Here is a 20,970-nt window from a genome sequence, read left to right as displayed (position 1 = left end):
GTCCATTAGCATGGTAAATGGTTTTCCACCCCCTCCCTTTCAATCTGGGGGTGTCTTTGGGTCTAAAATGAGTCTCTTGCAGACAGCATATCGATGGGTCTTGTTTTTTAATCCAATCTGATAGCCTGTGTCTTTTGATTGGGGCATTTTGCCCATTTACATTCAGGGTAACTATTGAAAGATAGGAATTCAGTGCCATTGTATTGCCTGTAAAGTGACTGTTACTGTATATTGTTTGTGCTCCTTTCTGGTCTATGTTGCTTTTAGGCTCTCTCTTTGCTTAGAGGACCCCTTTCAATATTTGTTGTAGGGCTGGTTTCGTGTTTGCAAATTCCTTTAGTTTTTGTTTGTCCTGGAAGCTTTTGATCTCTCCTTCAATTTTCAATGACAGCCTAGCTGGATATAGTATTCTTGGCTGCATATTTTTCTCATTTAGTGCTCTAAATATGTCCTGCCAGTCCTTTCTGGCCTGCCAGGTCTCTGTGGATAAGTCTGTTGCCAATCTAATGTTTCTACCATTGTAGGTTACATATCTCTTCTCCCGAGCTGCTTTCAAGATTTTCTCTTTGTCTCTGAGACTCGTAAGTTTTACTATTAGATGTCGGGGTGTTGACCTATTTTTATTGATTTTGAGAGGGGTTCTCTGTGCTTCCTGGATTTTGATGCCTGTTTCCTTCCCCAAATTAGGGAAGTTCTCTGCTATAATTTGCCCCATTATACCTTCTGCCCCTCTCTCTCTTTCTTCTTCTTCTGGGATCCCAATTATTCTAATGTTGTTTCGTCTTATGGTATCGCTTATCTCTCGAATTCTGCCCTCGTGATCCAGTAGTTGTTTATCTCTCTTTTTCTCAGCTTCTTTATTTTCCATCATTTGGTCTTCTATCTCACTGATTCTTTCTTCTGCCTCATTTATCCTAGCAGTTAGCGCCCCCATATTTGATTGCACCTCATTGATAGCCTTTTTGATTTCTACTTGGTTAGATTTTAGTTCTTTTACTTCTCCAGAAAGGGTTTCTCTAATAACTTCCATGTTTTTTTCAAGCCCAGCTAGTATCTTTAAAGTGATGATTCTGAACTCTAGATCTGACATCGTACTAATGTCCGTATTGAGTAGGTCCCTGGCAGTCGGTACTACCTCTTGTTCTTTTTGTTGAGGTGATTTTTTCCGTCTTGTCATTTTGTGCAGAGGAGAATAGATTAATGAGAGAACAAAATGCTAGCAGGGTAACAACGTCCCCAGAAAATATACTCTAAACAAATCAGAAAAGACCTGAAGCAGTGGGAAAAGAAAGGGAAAGAGAGAAAAAAGAAAAGGAAAGAAAAAAAGAAAAAAGAAAAAGATAAAGATAAAAACAAACAAAAGCAGAACAAAACAAAACAAAACAAAAACAGAATGTGATCAAATATGATCAGGCTGGATTATAGATCAGTGCCACACACTAGATTTTGGGTGTATTTTGGTCTGTTAAAAGAAAGTCCCTCCCAAAATTTTAAAGAAAGAAAAACTTATATATGTACAAAAATAAGGGTTGATATGATGAAGGGATGGAATATGACTGTAAAGATGGAAATTATAAAAAATTTTAAAAAAGGATTTGATAAGTTGTTTGAAAAAAGAAAGAAGAGGATTAAAAAAAAAAAAGAAAGAAAGAAAAAAGGGAGAGAATGTGATCAGGCAGGGGAGTAGAAAAAAACCATACACTAGAGATTTAGAGTATATTTTGATCTGTTAGAAGAAACTATCTCAAGATTTTAAAGAGAGAACAACTTATATATATATGCCAAAAATACGGGTAACTACTATGAAGGGATAGAATATGACTTTAAAAATGAAAAATAAAAATGTTTTTTTTTTTAAAAAGGGATTGATAAGATGTTGGTTGAAAAAGGGAAAAAGAAAAATTCAAAAAAAAAGAAAAAAGGAAAAAAGAAAAAAAGACAGTTAAAAAAAATAATTAACTTTGAAAGACTAAAGAATCATGGTAAAAAAGCCATGAATTCTATGTGCAGTATTCCCCTAGCGCTGGAGTTCTGCCGTTCTCATTGATCGGTAAACTTGGTCTTGGCTGGCTGTTCTCGCTGATCTTCTGGGGGAGGGGCCTGTTGCCGTGGTTCCCAAATGTCTTTGCCGGAGGCAAAATTGCCCCGCCCTTGCCGGTCCGGGCTAAGTAATCTGCTCGGGTTTGCTCTCCGGAGCTTTTGTTCCCTGCAAGCTTTCCGTACAGCTTTGGAGGCGGAGAGTGAAAATGGCGGCCTCCCAGTCTCCGCCCCGGCGGAGCCGAGAACTCGGGGTCCCGCTCCTCAGCGAGCCCCCAGAGAAAAGCAGTCAGTCACTCCCGTCTCCCCGGTCTCCAGCCACACTCCGCGCTCACCCGGCCTGTGACCGCGCCTTTCTATCTGGCACCCGACCCCGGGTGGAGTCTCCAAACCCAGCAGATCCCCGCGGTGCGCTCCCGCACCTCTCCTCCCGGGGGAAGAAGGTGAGTCTCCCCGGATCTGCCGCTTGTTGGGTCCCTGCTGGAGGAGCAGTGGCCCGACTGTGCCGCGGATCACGGTTTATAGCAACCCCGAGCTGAGAGCCCGCGCCTGGGCTCCGTCTCTGCAGCCGGCTTCCCTGCTCCGATACCTGGGAGCTCTGCCGCACTCAGGCACCCCCGGTCTTTCTGTGACCCTGAGGGTCCTGAGACCACACTGTCCCGCGAGGGTTCCACCCCCCACTTCGCCACAACATCCTACTAGATGAACCACTATTTGTTTTGTCAATGGTAGCTGCTGGGTGGGGATACAGGGATGCAGGAAACCCTGCATGGGAAAGAATGAAAGCGGAGCAGACTTCTAAAAGTTCCGATTTTGTGCTCCGCGGCTCTATCACTTGCCAGAAGCGGCCGATGGAGGCCCCTCCCCCGCCGTCTATCCTCCCGAATAACGCCTCGGATTCACTTCTCCGCACGTCCTACCTTCCAGAAAGTGGTCGCTTTTCTGTTCAGAGAGTTGTTGCTATTCTTTTCTTCGATCTCCTGTTGAGTTTGTAGGTGTTCAGAATGGTTTGATCCCTATCCAGCTGAATTCCTGAGAGGAGACGAAATCCAGGTCTCCTACTCCTCCGCCATCTTGCTCCACCCACCTGTTTCCATATTATTTTAAATAGGAAGACTATTTATCTCTTTGATAATTTATATTCAGCTTTGATAACCCAAATATACTATTGTATAATTATATTATTATAAGAGATTAAGAGTTTTCTTTATTTTATACTATTTTTCCATAATGAAAAAAAAAAACAGGAGAAAAACTAAGAGGGAATATTAAAAAAGCAAAAAAGGATTCCCAAAACAGTTACAAATCCAGTACACTAGACAAAAAGCTCTTATAGTTAACCTTAGAAACAGCTATATACAGTACCCTTACCTTTAACACTCATCCTCCTCTATGAGATCTTTTCCAATATACTCTCTTCTTTCCTCTAAAAATACTGAAGGGCATACTCACAGGACATTCATGAAACACCCAATTCTACATGTGCCCAAAATATCTATTAATTCTCACAGAAAAAGGGCTATTAATAATATACTTGAAAATTATTACACATCTCCAATTTACAAATGGATTCTACATTGATGGTTTAAAACCTAAAATGCCTTTTTTTTTTAAGATTTTATTTATTTATTTGAGAGAGAGAGAGACACAGTGAGAGAGGGAACACAAGCAGGTGGAGTGGGAGAGGGAGAAGCAGGCTTCCCGCTGAGCAGGGAGCCCAATGTGGGGCTCGATCCCAGGACCCCGGGATTATGACCCAAGCCGAAGGCAAACACTTAATGACTGAGCCACCCAGGCGCCCCCTAAAATGCCTTTTAGTAGAAAAAAAGTATTATATGATGCTGGAGGACCTCAATCCAAACAACAAAGGTCTATTTAATTCACTAAAGACCTGTGGTTTTCAACCCAAAGCATCTACCAGATTCAGCTAGGGGGATTTTTAAAATTCAAATACTTTTATCCCCTTACCAGAGATCATTATCCTTGGTCTGGGTGGGACCAGGGGTCTGTACTTTTAAAGCCCCACAGGGTTGAGAACAACTGCTAGAGACTCTTAGCTCCAAGAGACAGAGATCACATCTGTCTTATTTACTTCTTTAACCACAGCACAGGGCCCAGCACAAGCAGGGTCTAAACATGCCAGTGACTTGCCATTTACTTTCCCAGCCTTCTTTACAGTTATGGATGGCCATGGAATATAAAAGGAAGTTTTCAGGTGGACTTCAAGGAAAGATTTTCCTCCCAAACAGAGGAAGGTGGGTGAGCCACCTTCGTACTGTCTCCTTCCTTCCTGTCCTTGGAGAGAACATGCCTAGAGTAAGCACTAGTGAATACCCTCCCACTAAGGCCGGTAGGACAGAAGGACAGGAAGAGCAGGGGACCTCATGACACTGCTACTGAGCAGTTACACCAAGCCTGGGTGTAACCGAATCTCTGAATCCCTCAAGTGAGATAACAACATCCTACTAGATGAACCACTATTTGTTTTGTCAGTGGTAGCTGCTGGGTGGGGATACAGGGATGCAGGAAACCCTGCATGGGAAAGAATGAAAGCTATGAGGAACCAGGCTATCTGACTACTATAAACTCTGGGGGTACGGTACCCGAAGCCCAGCTGATTCTCCCATCATCCCCTTCCTCCTTCAAGGGGCTAGCCAGCCTACTTCCCTCAAATATCCCCAGGTATGCTTACCACTCCTCTCGTTTCTGGGTCACCACTGGCTAGAACACACATCCCAACTTTCCCTCTTCTCCAAACACCTATCTGGGACAGAGCCTTTTGTAGAATTTTTTACTATGTATTTACTATTATAAACACTGAATAAATATGGAAAAAGTAAAAGAGATGGTTAAAAAAAAATCCCAAAGTTTAAAAAGTCCTGCAATAGAATTTGGTCCTTGATAATCGTAAGAACAGGTATGTATGCCCTCGATTTTGTTCTAACTCCCCAGTTAGGGTGCAAACTCCCCCTTACAACTTATACAATAGACAGGATCATTCTGAATCCTCAAGAATCTTGAAAGTGATCCCACCAATCACGTAGTAGACTGGTACCTATTTAATCCACCATATCCAGGGAGATGAGTCCAGAAGGAAATAGCACACTGCGGGGGTCAACCTTCTGCCTCTGATCCCAGCTGCACCATCCTCACTTTATACATCATTCCTCTTCTCCTCCTCCCACATTTGAGAAAGGCGGTGGTAGAGTGCAGAAGACATCAGATTATCTCTGAACTGGCACCATAACAGAAATGGCATGAAGTAACATGGATAAAGTGCCCTGGACAAGATCTCAGCAATCATTACTATCGAACTATATGAAAGTAGAATAACTTAAAAACAAATTATTTTTTTCTCAGTAGAATATGTAAGTTATTCAAAAAAGCCAATTTACTTTTTCCTTTTTTTTCAAAGATTTTATTTATTTATTTGAGAGAGAGAGAGAGAGAGCGAGCATACAAGCCGGGGCGGAGAGGCAGAGGCAGAGGGAGAAGCAGACTCCCCGCTGAGCAGGAAGCCTGATGAGGGGACTTGATCCCAGGACTCTGAGATCATGACCTGAGCTGAAGGCAGATGCTTAACCAACTGAGCCACCCAGGCGCCCGCCAACTTACTTTTTCTTAAGGTATGACTTAAACTAAAGCCTCAAAAACAGACATTACCTTGATTTCAGTTTAGCAACTAAACATCAGTATCATAAACCATGTAACTCAAATCCCAAAATCCAGCAAATTTAAGTTAGCAATAAATAAAATCAGTCTCCCTAGCTCTGAGGACTTCAGTTCCAGATCTCTCTCCTGCAGACACAATATTTACTAATCAACTGGCTTTCTACTACACTACCTGAAGTCTCAGATTTTCTAAATCCCATAATTCTATACTTTATCAGAATAAGATGAGGACATAATATGAATATTTTCTTTCTTAATACCTCTTTCAGGTATATAAATACTAACTCCCCAGTTAGAGTAGAAGCTCCAAAAGACATGACTTCATATGATTCTGTTTCTCCACATGGTATTTTGTACTCTATGTTGTACCACCAGCGCCCAGGAAATAGAAATAAAGTAGAGGTAAAAAGAGAAAATGAGAATATAAAATCTCTGTGCTCCCAAAGTTCATATTATATATGCCACATCAGACACTCAAAATTAGAATGCAGGAACTGTTAGTCTACATTTCCTTTCTTCCACATGCTCTAAGAATGAAGAAATTCTGTGATCTAAAACATATTAAAATATAACATAGGGACTCACCATTAAAATGATCCCTGATTGTTTTAAAAAAGACTGCCCAAGATTAAAGATTTTATTGGAAGGGTGCTACCCGATTTAAGAATAACGAAATCTAACTCTAGAAAAGGATTAAAATACAAAATGGAATGAAGCTATACCACAGCTCTTGTAGGCAAGACAATTTAATAACTGAAATCCACTCCAGATTAAAGGGAAATCAATTTCAAAATTCTATCTTTTTAAACTTGTTCAAACATTTAAGGATTCAAATGTCAGAATGCTTTAAAATTATATTGTGAAGTAATGCTCCTGAAGTTCATGAGAGAACATTCCTGGCTCTGCAGTGTAATTTTTCAACTTTCTGGCATATCATGTTAATAGATTATCACCTAAAATAAAATTAATACAAAATAAGAGGTACCATTTTGGAGCCACCAACTATTACCTTTCCTTCCAAGAAGATAACATTATTTATCGTGCCATAGATAAGTCTCTCACACTGCACACATGGTCATAAATACACTACTTCTGATGGTGTAGGCTAGATATGACTGTCCCCAAGACAATGGTTCTTTTTTACTCAAGAAAATCAGTACAGTAAATAACTTTTCTTCCCTTTGAAACAATCACAGTGCTTGAGGCTGCCACGACACAAAAACAAAATATCTTCACAAATGTCTCCAAACAGTCAAGCTGAAAATCTAAGCCAAAGTTTCATTTAACAGCCTGTCAGTTTTTTGATGTGAAGCTAATGAATGCAGTGGCAAACAAATCCATCAAACCTAACATCAAAACAACTGCACTTCATCCTACCAAACGGAAAAATGAAATACAACCTGCAGGCCAGCTCTTCGATCCAACCTAGCCAGGAAGCAGACCTGTGAGTGCCACCACAGCTCCTGCACAGAAGTAATCATGGACTCCATTGCACCACAGAAGGAGAGAATGCTCCAGAAATGGAAAACATTCATCTCAAATATGCACCAATATCTTATTTCAATTGCTAAAGTGCTACATAGTTTTAAATCTCTATCAGAAAAAAATATAGCATTTCATTCTAGATTACTCTGATGTTCAATGCTATAAAGATGCCTAAAATAAATAACTAGATAGTATGTTCTATTCATACTACAGTTTTGAAAATGGAGGTTTATTAAAAGCCCCTCTGCTCTTTATAAAAGCTCCTTGAAGACAAAGAAAACATGTCTTTCTTCTTTGTACAAACATGCAGCACAATTCCTGTTGCAAAGGAGAAACTCACTGAGCACTCTCTGAAGCTGAACTCTGCCTAACTCAGTAGGCAAATGGGCACGTAGCTACCTAGAACATTCCTCTCAATTTTTCTTCAGTGAAAACCTTACCTTTGATCAATGAAATGGGGCGAAATTACATAACCCCCTTCTTAGGCAGGTGAGTTCTCTTAAAGGCAAGACCCTTCTGTTCTAGAGTATCGTACAGGATTTTTCTGAATAAAAATCACCAATATCTCCAACATTACCAGTGACCCTGGGGTTATCTTTCAAAACCTAATGTTTTGCTGTTTTTTTTTTTTTCAATTAAAAAATAGGCTTTTGTAAAGCTCTTTTCTAAGTCATCAAATTAGAAATACTGGTTTGTAATATATGAAATGTAACCAGTAGAGACCCTACATGCTGTACCACATTAATTCTGTCCCACAAAGAGACTGTATTGGAAGCTTTTATATACTCATATCAACCCCATGTGACAGGTAAAGGAGATCTCATTCCCCCTGGGGTTCAATTATGAAAAAGCACGCCATTATTTTTTAAATTATGTGCCCCCCTAAAAAGCATACCTCATCATCACTTGTGAATAATAACTATTTCTTTTTTTTTAACTAAAGGCTTAAAATATATTTTTCAAGTACATATGTATTTGTAGGTGCTCTAATCCCAAATAACCATAAAAACATAAAGGCATAAAACTTTGGGTACTTGAAGGAGAGATATTTATAGATAGATAGGACTTACAGGACCCCTCAGATGCTACTATATGTGAATATAAAACTATCCCTGAGTACAATAACTATTTCTTAATAGCTGTCATTTAGAATAAACTGGATAAAGCAAAGAATTAAGAAGGCAAAAATTTGTTAGTTTAAGAATTAACTTAGGCGTCTTCAAAGCTAAAAGTCTTTTTTTTAAAGATTTTATTTATTTATTTGTGAGAGAAAGAGAGAGACAGAGGGAGAGAGAACACAGGCAGGGGGAATAGCAGGCAGAGGGAGAAGCAGGCTCCCTACTGAGCAGGGAGCCCGATGCAGGACTCGATCCCAGGACCCTGAGATCATGACCTGAGCCAAAGGCAGACGCTTAACTGACTGAGCCACCCAGGTATCCCAAAGCTAAAAGTCAAATGCAGTTCCTAATTAATCCATTATACATTTATCCCCAGCAAAACACAAAAAATAACTGCCCAATTCACAAATTTTCCCAAGATTAAAAACTACACACACATGCATGCACACATGCACACACATACACATGATACAGTATTCATATGGCTGTGTAAGGAAATAGCCTTGGAGAGCAATAAAAATGTATCAAATAAATGACAAAGACACCAAAATATGCACAAAAATGCCATCAGCGCGCCCTACAATATAAGAGAACTTATTTACTGAGAGCCAAGAAAATATTAAAATTGAGGGATATAATTTAAGAAAGCATAAGTATGTTTTACTGAAACATTCAAAACTGTATCCATTACAAATTTAGTTTCCAGTTCTTGAACAGAATAACTAAAATTAGTTACATCTACTCAAAGAAGATTCTTAATATTTCACCATGTCAATTATTAATTGGAACTCTCTGTGGTAGAACGCTGCCCCAACGTTCCCACCCCCAACAACAAAGATACCCATGTCCTAATTCCTACAATTTGTGAATGTCATCTTATATGATTGCTTGCTCTGAAATGTAGGAGACCACATGGAAGGACCTGAGAGATGCCTCTAGGAGCAAAGACCTGGCTGACAGGCAACAAGAAAATGGGAACTCAGTCCTACAACTGCAAGGAACTGAATTCAGCCAACAACCTGACTGAGCAAGGAAATGGATTCTTCACCAGTGTCTCCAGTAAGAAAAGCAGCCCTGCAAACATCTTGATTTTTGCTTGGTGAGACTAATATCAAACTTACCACGAGATGGTAAGTGGGTATTGTTTGAAACCACTACTTTTATAGTAATTTGCTACAACAGCAACAGAAAACAAATACATCACCAAAAGTAAGGGAAGGGTGGAGACAACACCTAAAAACATCTCAAATGCATGCAATTAAGACAATTTTTAACTAACTAGCCAAAACTGCGTCATAGTCATTGAACAATTTTGTACCTAGCAAAATACCAGAACAAAGACAGTCATATTCCTTAACTAAACTGAATGATATAAATCAATACAGCATGAGTGGATACCCACATACCTAAGGTTTAATCTATGGAGTGGAGAGGTATTTCTAATTTATACAGGAAGAAACAAACAAAATAAATAAATGACTTTCCTAATGATATATGGCTAGCTAGAAGAAAAGCTGGACCTTCAATCCCTGCCTCCTCCACCACTGTGTGCTACTTCTTAACAGTCCCCCAATCCTAGGCTCTGTCAGCTATGATTTCAGAGACGAAACCACTACCCAACCTCCCTTCCTTGGTCATACCCCAGTCCCATTCTACATGCACAAAGAAATGTGGAAACCCACTAAGAACATTTTAGTTTTGGGGAGAAGCTATTCTCCCCATGGTACCAATACAATGAACTACATCTGAAACCCACAGTAAACAAGCATCAACTAATTTTTCTGGTAACTGAACAGCTGTGATAGCTGACTTATTATGTCAATGATTAAAGAGGCAAACCATAGAATAACACACCTTGCTGTAACTATGGGTCTATGCCTCTATTTCAATGCAGATACAAGCATTACCTTTCTGTGAAAGCACTGCAAGGCGCTGGCCCATACACTGAGTTTTCTATTTTTTTATTAGGTTTATTATAATATGAAGGATGCGTAATGGGAAGAAGTAGTTCAGTTCTGTTCCTTTCTAAATTACCCCTCATAAATAGAAATTAGTCAGAACAGAAAAAGTCTTATAGCAGGAGCGTTCCTTTTTTCACAAGTTCACACAAATGCTTCCTAGGCTGTCAAACGGCTATACTTCTATTTTAATATATTATGTAATTTTCTAAATACACATCTAAATTAAACCTAGTGTTCTCTTCCCTGAATATATTTCTATCCAAGTTCACCCAATGGTTCTACATGCAAGTTTTATCAATGTAGAATGAATAATACTCACTTATACCATGCAGTGGCCAAGATACAGCCACATAAGTTGTATATGTCATTTTCTATTAAATCTGTGTCAATTTTACATACTCTGTAAAATACATAGTTTCATTTAGAAGCTGCCCTCTGCCAGCCTGTACTTCTGCCTCCAAAGCCATAGGAAAGAAAGCAACCTAATGGAAGCTACCACCTCTTTGAAGATGTCCTCTATTTAACACCACAGGGGGAGATTAATTAAATTTAATAGAAGCTGTGGCTTGTGAATGAAAATACACAGTCTGTGTAACAAATTAAATATACTGAGCAGGAGATACAAAATTTCATACCAAATTTAACATAAAAATACATTTCTTATTAAAGTATGTTCTACATTACTTTCAAGAAATTCATTTTTGCACTAAAGACAGTTTTAATCATTTCTTCTTACCATCCTCCCTCAACCTCTTACTACAGTTTTAACAGACACTTTCATCTGTAAGTAGTTGTTTTCTAAGCTATGGACTAAACTCAATCTGGAGAGAGCAAAGTCTACCTAACATGGAGCCACAGGGAGCCACTAGAAAATCTCACAAAAAACAATTGGTGGCTTTAAGAAAGAAAGCAAACTTCAGTTGCATAAAATTACCTCTGCTCCACATTAATCTCAAAACAGAAAACTGTGGCTACAAGTGATAATATAGGCCATGTAAAATAAATACATCTAGTCTGAAATAAATTACCATGGTGAGAAGCACACAATATCAATGAGGGGGAAATAAGTGTTGCATGTGATCTTAGGTTTCCTCCTACAATACCCAGAATACACATTTAATTTATGCTTTATTTTTGAGGCATAACTTACCAATTTAGCAACTTTCCCATAGTCAATCCATCTGACTGTAGCAAAATTTGTAGATTCTGCACAGTTGAAACCATGATTAAAACCAGCATGGTAGCCATATGGAAAAGTGATCATAAATTCTCCAGCCTCCTGAGTGATCTATAGGGTAGAAAACATAATATTTTCCAATTATAAGACTTTCCAAATTACAAATATAATTAAAATATATTTCCTATAAAAAAAGAAAAAAAAAGCCATGATATTAGAGCTATCTAATATAAAAGAAGTAGCCCCAGATCTTTACCCAATTCATTAACAGTTTTTCAGGAAACATTAAAGACTTTTCTAAACAGGGTGTGACCTTCTGGCAATGTCCACAATCAAAGATATTATATTTTATTTGAAGATGTCTTTAAGTTATCCAAGTAAATTTGTTCATGTTAGCAATCAAGCTGCATATTTTAATACTTTAAAAATTCATTTTACTGGAGTTACATAACAGGACCTATTTTGACTGATGTTTTTTCAAAGTTAGAGCTATAAAAATTCCAATAATCCATGCTCAACAGGCTTTACTATGAATTCTGTTGCTAAAGAATTGGTGGTATTGGGGCGCCTGGGTGGCTCAGACGGTTAAGCTTCTGCCTTCAGCTCAGGTCATGATCCCAGCGTCCTGGGATCGAGCCCCGCATCGGGCTCCCTGCTCAGCTGGAAGCCTGCTTCTCCCTCTCCTACTCCCCCTCCTTGTGTTCCCTCTCTCTATGTCAAATAAATTTAAAAAAAAAATCTTAAAAAAAAAAAAGAATTGGTGGTATTCACCAAATTATTCTTTCATAATACTCAGAAAACATTCAATTAACTATATACCATTTAATAGTAAAATTTCTATCAAAGAATTATTCAAATATGTATGTATGAGTGCATCTTTAAATATAATTAAAGTAACTTGGGTCAACCAGTCAGAGCTTAAAAGCAAACATGAAAAATATATTTATTCCATTCCTATTTTTTAAGTTAAAGACATTTGACTTTTTACGATCACCAAAACACACAAAATACACCATGAGCTATAGAAAAATAGTAAAGCAAAATTTTTCTGCACTTTTTAAAAAATTTACCTATGCAATGATGGATTATCAAATTTATTACCTATGGTTCATTTTGTCACCATGGTTCAATTCAGTCCTAAAATGTTGAGAAATGAATCTGTGAGTATATATGTGTATGTAGACATACAGGAGACATACTGTATAAATACAGATGCATACAAGGCAATTCAGTTGCCATTTTAGGTATACTAAAATGTTGTGTGTGGAAGTATTTTCTTTTTTTCTAAATTTTATTTTATTATGTTATGTTAGTCACCATACAATACATCATTAGTTTTTGATGTGGTGATCCACGATCCATTGTTTTCGTATAACACCCAGTGCTCCATGCAGTACGTGCCCTCCTTAATACCCATCACCAGGCTAACCAATCCCGCCTCCCCCCTCCCCTCTAAAACCCTGTTTGTTTCTCAGAGTCTATAGTCTCTCGTGGTTCATCTCTCCCTCCAATTCCCCCCTTCATTTTTCCCTTCCTTCTCCTAATGTCCTCCAGGCTATTCCTTATTTTCCACAAATAAGTGAAACCATATGATAATTGACTTTCTCTGCTTGACTTATTTCACTTAGCATAATCTCCTCCAGTCCCATCCATGTTGATGTAAAAGTTGGGTATTCATCCTTTCTGATGGTCGAGTAATATTCCATTGTATATATGGACCACATCTTCTTTATCCATTCATCTGTTGAAGGGCATCTCGGCTCTTTCCACAGTTTGGCTATTGTGGACATTGCTGCTATGAACATTGGGGTGCATATGGCCCTTCTTTTCACTACATCTGTGTCGTTGGGGTAAATACCCAGTAGTGCAATTGCTGGGTCATAGGGTAGCTCTATTTTTAATTTTTTGAGCCACCTCCACACTGTTTTCCAAAGTGGCTGTACCAACTTGCATTCCCACCAACAGTGTAAGAGGGTTCCCCTTTCTCCATAACCTCTCCAACATTTGTTGTTTCTTGCTTTGTCAATTTTTGCCATTCTAACTGGTGTAAGGTGGTATCTCAATGTGGTTTTGATTTGAATTTCCCTGATTGCTAATGATGATGAACATTTTTTCATGTGTCTGTTAGCCATTTGTAGGTCTTCTTTGGAGAAGTGTCTGTTCATGTCTTCTGCCCATTTTTTGACTTGATTATTTGTTTTTTGGGCGTTGAGTTTGAGAAGTTCTTTATAGATCTTGGATACCAGCCCTTTATCTGTAGTGTCATTAGCAAATATCTTCTCCCATTCTGTGGGTTGCCTCTTTGTTTTGTTAACTGTTTCCTTTGCTGTGCAGAAGCTTTTTATCTTGATGAAGTCCCAAAAGTTCATTTTTGCTTTTGTTTCACTAGCCTTTGGAGATGTATCTTGAAAGAAGTTGGTGTGGCCGATGTCAAAGAGGTTACTGCCTATGTTCTCCTCTAAGATTTTGATCGATTCCTGTCTCACATTGAGGTCTTTCATCCATTTTGAGTTTATCTTTGTGTATGGGGTTAGAGAATGGTCAAGTTTCATTCCTCTGTATATAGCTGTCCACTTTTCCCAGCACCATTTATTGAAGAGACTGTCTTTTTTCCATTGCATATTTTTTCCTGCTTTGTCAAAGATTATTTGACCATAGAGTTGAGGGTCCATATCTGGGCTCTCTATTCTGTTCCATTGGTCTATATGTCTGTTTTTGTGCCAGTACCATGCTGTCTTGGTGATCACAGCTTTGTAATATAGCTTGAAACCGGGCAACGTGATGCCCCCAGCTTTGTTTTTCTTTTTCAACATTTCTTTGGTGATTTGGGGTCTTTTCTGATTCTACACAAATTTTAGGATTGTTTGTTCCAGCACTTTGAACAATGTCATTGGAACTTTGTTCGGGATGGCATTGAAGGTATAGATTGCTGTGGGTAGCATAGACATTTTAACAATGTTTATTCTTCCAATCCATGAGCATGGAATGTTTTTCCATCTTTTTGTGTCTTCTTCAATTTCTTTCATGAGTGTTTTGTAGTTCCTAGAGTATAGATCCTTTAACTCTTTGGTCAGCTTTATTCCGAGGTATCTTATGGTTTTTGGTGCTATTGTAAATGGAATCGTTTCTCTAATTTCTCTTTCTACAGTTGCATTGTTAGTGTATAAGAAAGCAACTGATTTCTGTGCATTGATTTTGTATCCTGCCACATTACTGAATTGCTGTATGAGTTCTATCTTTCAATAATCACTCTCAATGTGAACGGCATAAATGCTCCCATAAAACGGCACATGGTTGCAAATTGGATAAAAAGACAGGACCCATAAATATGCTGTCTACAAGAGACTCATTCTGAACCTAAAGATACATCCAGACTGAAAGCGAAGGGATGGAGATCCATCTTCCATGCCAGCAGACCTCAAAAGAAAGCTGGGGTAGCAATTCTTATAATCAGACAAATTAGATTTTAAGCTAAAGACTGTAGTTAGAGACACAGAAGGACAGTATATCATTCTTAAAGGGTCTATCCAACAAGAAGATCTAACAATTGTAAATATCTACACCACCAACATGGGAGCAGCCATCTACACAACCCAACTGTTAACCAAAATAAGAGTCATATTGATAACAATACGTTAATTGTAGGAGACCTCAATACTCCACTCTCAACAATGGACAGATCACCTAAGCAGAAAATCAACAAAAAAACAAGAGCTTTGAATGACACACTGGACCAGATGGATCTCATAGATATATACAGAACATTCCATCCTAAAACAACAGAATACTCATTCTTCTCAAGCGCACATGGAACTTTCTCCACAATAGACTACATACTGGGTCACAAATCAGGTCTCAACCAATAACAAAAGATTGAGATTATTCCCTGCATATTCTCAGACCATAATGCTTTAAAACTGGAACTCAATCACAAGAAAAAATTTGGAAGAAATTCAAACACTTGGAAGCTAAAGACCACTCTGCTCAAGAATGTTTGGGTCAACCAGGAAATCAAAGAAGAACTTAAACAGTTCATGGAAACCAATATGAACGAAAACACATCAGTCCAAAACCTATGGGATACTGCAAAGGCGATGTAAGGGGGAAATACATAGCCATCCAAGCCTCACTCAGAAAAATAGAAAAATCCCCAATTCACCAACTAACTTTACACCTTAAAGAACTAGAGAAAAAGCAACAAATGTGGAAGTATTTTCTTTCACAATAAATCTGAAATCTGTCTCATCGCCCTCTCCCCCATGACAGCCCAGCAGATGTTCTACAACAATGAGCAGCAACTCCGCTGCCACCTGGCAGGTAAAGAACCACTCATCAGTGTTCACCATGGTTCCAGTTCCATCATTCTGAGCCACATGAGAACACAGCCTGGTTCTCTCCTCTCCTGGTCTCACTGAATTTCATTAATTGTAATTGTGCTTAGAAACTAGGCACTTCCCTGTACTATGTGATAAAACAAAACTCACTCTGGTCAACTGTTTTTAACCCTACACAGAGATGGGTGAAGAAGGTAGGGCTGCTGCCACTGGGATAAGGAAACTACCTTCACTGCTCCATTGAATCCCACCCACAACCCTTTTCTACACTACCTAGAAAATCCTGCTTTTTAAAATTAACAAGTCAGGAAATGACAGATGTTGGTGGGGTTGTGGAGAAAGGGGAACACTCCTACACTGTTGGTGGGAATGCTAGCTGGTGCAGCCACTCTGGAAAACAGTATGGAGGTTCTTCAAAAAGTTGAAAATAGAGCTACCATACGATCCAGCAATTGCACTACTGGGTATTTACCCCAAAGATACAAATGTAGGGATCCAAAGGGGTACGTGCACCCGATGTTTATAGCAGCAACGTCCACAATAGCCAAACTGTGGAAAGAGCCAAGATGTCCATCAACAGATGAATGGATAAAGAAGATGTGGTATATATATACAATGGAATATTATGCAGCCATCAAAAGGAATGAAATCTTGCCATTTGCAATGACCTGGACGGAACTGGAGGGTATTATGCTGAGCGAAATAAGTCAATCAGAGAAAGACATGTATCATATGACCTCACTGATACGAGGAATTCTTAATCTCAGGAAACAAACTGAGGGTTGCTGGAGTGGTGGGGGGTGGGAGGGATGGGGTGGCTGGGTGATAGACATTGGGGAGGGTATGTGCTATGGTGAGCGCTGTGAATTGTGCAAGACTGTTGAATCACAGATCTGCTCCTCGGAAACAAATAATACATTATATGTCAAAAAAAAAAGAAGAAGAAGATAGCACGAGGGGAAGAATGAAGGGGGGGAATCAGAGGGGGAGACGAACCATGAGAGACTGTGGACTCTGAAAAACAAACTGAGGGTTCTAGAGGGGTTGGGGGTGGGAGGATGGGTTAGCCTGGTGATGGGTATTAAAGAGGGCACATTCTGCATGGAGCACTGGGTGTTATAAGCAAACAATGAATCATGGAACACTACATCAAAAACTAATGATGTAATGTATGGTGATTAACATAACATAATAAAAAAAATAAAAAGAAAATCCTGCTTTTGCCATGTTGAAAAGAGTACCTGTTCCCATTGAAAGGGACTCTAAATTTTATGCTTCTGTATAATTTCCAGAAACAGTCAGTCCCAGTTAGCCAAAATATTTTTTGGTTGATCTTACTGCCTCTGCGTAATACGTAGATAAGAAAGCACAGTGACAGAAAAGAATTCCATATCATAAAAGAAGTTGGAAAGGAAATATACATAATCTAAAAGCAGACATTATCAGTTTATTAAACATATATATATATGATTATGTGCAGATACACTGAAAGAAAGAAAATGTTACTCCAACTGTGAAATGATTGCCTAAAAAGAGGGTCAAACTAAGGAGAAAGAATGTGTTCTATATAACATATACTATGCAAAGCCCTCTTATAGATCATCTCTTTTCATCTTCATAATAGCCCTATTAAGTAGGTACTATTATTATCATCGTTCTCCAGCTAAAGTAACTGAAGCTCAGAAAAATTATATAATTTCCCCAAGTGACAGAATCAAGAATGAACTTGGGAAGTTTAATTCAGAAGCCTACACTACTCTGTCCCATGTTACATTATCATCATCACAGAACAAGTTCCTTGAGGAGCACAGAGTCATCACACATTCTTCATCAACATGGAAGGGGAAGTGGCAGTATTTCATATAAAAAAACTGCAATTGCCAATCAGATGGTGAGGCAGTGGTGTCTTCAGAAGCCACGAAATGTACCATCCTCAAGAGACTAAAGGAGAGCCTGGTGCATTGGGTTTTACCAAGTAGTATTGAAAAGCCACAGCCCAGAAAGGGGTGCAGGGCACCTGCCTCCTTTTCCCCAAAGCTTGGAAAGGAACTACAAGCTCCAAAGGCCTCCAATCCTGGGGAAATGAACCAATCCCACAGTCTGCTATTTCACATGATCCCCTCTCCAAAGACCAGCCTGATCAATATCTATCACCAGCCCTAAAATCATAAAGGATTTTCTGTCCTTGGGAGACTCTAGTCCACTCATTCTCCTCTCCCTTCTAAAATTCCAACTTAAGGGGCGCCTAGGTGGCTCAGTCGGTTAAGTGTCTGCCTTCGGCTCAGGTCATGATCCCGGGGTCCTGGGATCCAGCCCCGCATCTGGCTCCCTGCTCAGCGGGAAGCCTGCTTCTCCCTCTCCCATTCACCCTGGTTGTGTTCCTATTCTCTCTATCCTGTCAAATAAATAAAATCTTAAAAAAAAAAAACTAAAAATCTTAATAAAAAAATAAAATAAAATTCCAACTTAAAGAAAAGTGTCTAATTAAGCTAATGCCAACCACCTAAAAGAAACACTCACTGATGATGTGTTTGAGACTGAAAAGCCCAGTGCCTAGAGGTATCTGCAAGTAAGGCAGAGCCCCACAGTGGCAGTGGCAGTGGCCCATGGAGGGGACACAGCCCCTGCCCTCTGTATCTGTGAGAGTGCTGTAGTCCATCACCAACTTATCTCCACACACATGCACATCCCTCACAGTATACATCTCGAAGGCACACTTTGTGTCATGGCTAAGACTATGTGAGTAAAACAGTGGTGAGAGCATCCCTGCACACAAGAAAATGTGTCTCATCTCATGCATGAATACAGCATAGACAGTTTGTGAGTGAGCAGGGACCACCTCAAGTTGGAGAATGACTCTTGGTCCTTGAAAAACTTCTACTTTGAACAAAGCTGGGGGTGGGGGGTGGGATGCACTTTAAGGGTCCGAGATTAAGAAGAGGTAAAGATTTAGTCACAAGTGAAAAACTTCTCAGGTGAAAAACAGCAAATATTACGGGAAGAAAAGTCAAATTAAAAATGAAGGAAAAAAAGATGAAGAAGAGAGTACAGCTATTTATTAATGTTTCTACAAGTAGCTAATTACTAAATCCTCCTCTGAGAGGGAGACTTTATTTATCTGGTCAAAAGCTTTTTGTCATTTTAGCTTCTTCACATAAAAGTCCTCATGCTCCATAATAATTCTGACCCAGTAACTACCCATGGGCACAAAGAAAGAGGAACCTAGTATGTAGTGAGTCTTACAGAACTTAATCTTCAGAAATATTCCAAAGAAGCAATATCTGATTATTAAATCATCTGGCAATTTTATCCATAATGAACTCTCAATTGTATTATGTCTGAATATGTTTAGAAGAAACATACTGGTATCATAAAAATTGACTCCAACCAAACTAATAATAATTGTTCTGAGTTCTTTTTTTTTTAAGATTTATATTTATTTAAGAGAAAGAGAGAGAGCACGCAAAAGTGGAGGGAGGGGCAGAGAGACATGCAGACTCCCCGCTGAGTGCAGAGCCTACCAAGGGGCTCGATCCCAGGACTCTGAGATCATGACCTGAGCCATAGTCAGATGCTTAACCGACTGAGCCACCCAGATGCCCCTGTTCTGAATTCCTTTTAAAAAAATAGATCACATATATATAAATTATATTGTTCATATAAAAGACTTTAATGTAGAAGTGCTACATCTTACTTTGTTGAATGTCCTGCATTTTACTTTCACTGTTGTTATAAGTGAACTATAACCAGCATGAAATTATAGTAAATGTATCCATAAATAAAATTTCAAATGAGTATTGAGATAAATAATTGTTACGTTATAAAACAAGAATCTGAATTTTTCTCCCCACATCCTAAAAACCCTATTAGAAGTCAAGGATATATTAGTTTGTGTTAAATTTGTCTTACATAAAAATACTACACACACAAAATGAATGTTAAAGAATAACACTAATATACCTTGTCAAAGGGAATGCCATACTTCTTCAATACTGAGGGAGAGATCAGTGTCATCTTATGGCGAAGAAATGCATCACACCCTTGAGAACTGCTTGGGAAAAAACCTAAATGGAAACAACAAATATAAGTAGTAATTTGCCAATTATGATAAAATTTCAGATAGATTTTTTAAAGCTTATGTTCTAGTATTCTCACAGAATGACAGTTTTATGCAAATATAAACCAACTCCATCATCAAAAAAACCCTGGTACTAAAAATTAGAGTCAGAATTCTTAAAAGCTAAGGGATACATATTTATATCACTAACGGCTGACCTTCATTACAAAAAGAGCTACCAAGAATTGTTTTTATAACATATAAAATTACTAAGCCTTACAAATTTCAACTTACAAATTTTAATTCAATCTGCCTAATATCTGATAAATGGACAAAACAATAAAGATGGTTAGGAAAGGTAAATACACATTTTAATAGAGAAATCTCTCATTTTAAAAAGACTCCTAGAAGCAATCATTCCAGATGCACTTGTCCCAATGCCTGGCAAAGAGAAGAAACAGCAGTTTCCCACCTTTCTGTGTTTCTTTCTGATCAATTTAATACAGTTAATTGCTACTATAGATAATGCTGCTATAAACACAGGGGTGTATTTATCCCTTCGAATTAGTATTTTTGTATTCTTTGGGTAAATTTCACTCATACATGGAATTTAAGAAACAAAACAAGCAAGCAAAGGGGGAAAAAAAGAGAGAGAGAGGGGCAAACCAAGAAATGACTCTTAACCTACCTACAGAAAGCAAACTAATGGTTAGCAGAGGAGAGGTGGGTGAGGGGGATGGGTGAAATGGGTGATGGGGATTAAGGAGGGCATTTGTTGTGATGAGAAGTGTTGGATCACTATACTGTACACTTGAAACTTATATTACACTGTATGTTAACTAACTGGAATTTAAATAAAAACTTAAAAAAAAAAAAAAAAGGTTAGCTGCTACCAGTTTCCTGAACCAAATTCCTGGACAGCTCTGGTCAAATGCTTGGAAACCTACCCCACCAGTCTGTGTGAGAGCAGTGTTTTGAGGAGTCCTTTAAGTGAGGAAGCTTAACACGCAGCAACCCTTTCACTCAACAGTATATCATGGACCAAAATATAGTCGTTTTCTCCACCACTGACTTCATTCCTGCACTTTGTCTGAGGCAGACTCATTCATTCAGCTATGCAAGCTACAGG

The 20,970-nt window shown here is 38.7% G+C and overlaps 1 protein-coding gene across 14 annotated transcripts in view; it reads right to left on the bottom strand.

Annotated features, from left to right (window-relative positions):
* KDM4C (lysine demethylase 4C) overlaps positions 1–20,970 on the bottom strand; it is a 459,189-nt gene that overhangs the window by 323,095 nt on the left and 115,124 nt on the right. For 13 of the 14 annotated variants that reach the window (XR_013443953.1, XR_013443954.1, XR_013443955.1 and 10 more), the window contains 2 exons: positions 19,745–19,848; positions 11,424–11,561 (listed from right to left, as the gene is read on the bottom strand). Coding sequence is in view for 10 of the 14 variants with exons in the window: in XM_078062213.1 (XP_077918339.1) it covers positions 11,424–11,561; positions 19,745–19,848 (242 nt within the window). In the remaining 4 variants the exon portion in view is untranslated. Of the gene's footprint in view, positions 1–11,423; positions 11,562–19,744; positions 19,849–20,970 lie in introns of those variants that run through there. The other variant, XR_013443956.1, reaches the window with a different exon arrangement.

The sequence above is a fragment of the Halichoerus grypus genome, chromosome 14 (genome assembly GCF_964656455.1).
Source record: "Halichoerus grypus chromosome 14, mHalGry1.hap1.1, whole genome shotgun sequence".
NCBI lineage: Eukaryota > Metazoa > Chordata > Mammalia > Carnivora > Phocidae > Halichoerus > Halichoerus grypus.
This window is presented reverse-complemented; position numbering and strand designations above follow the sequence as displayed.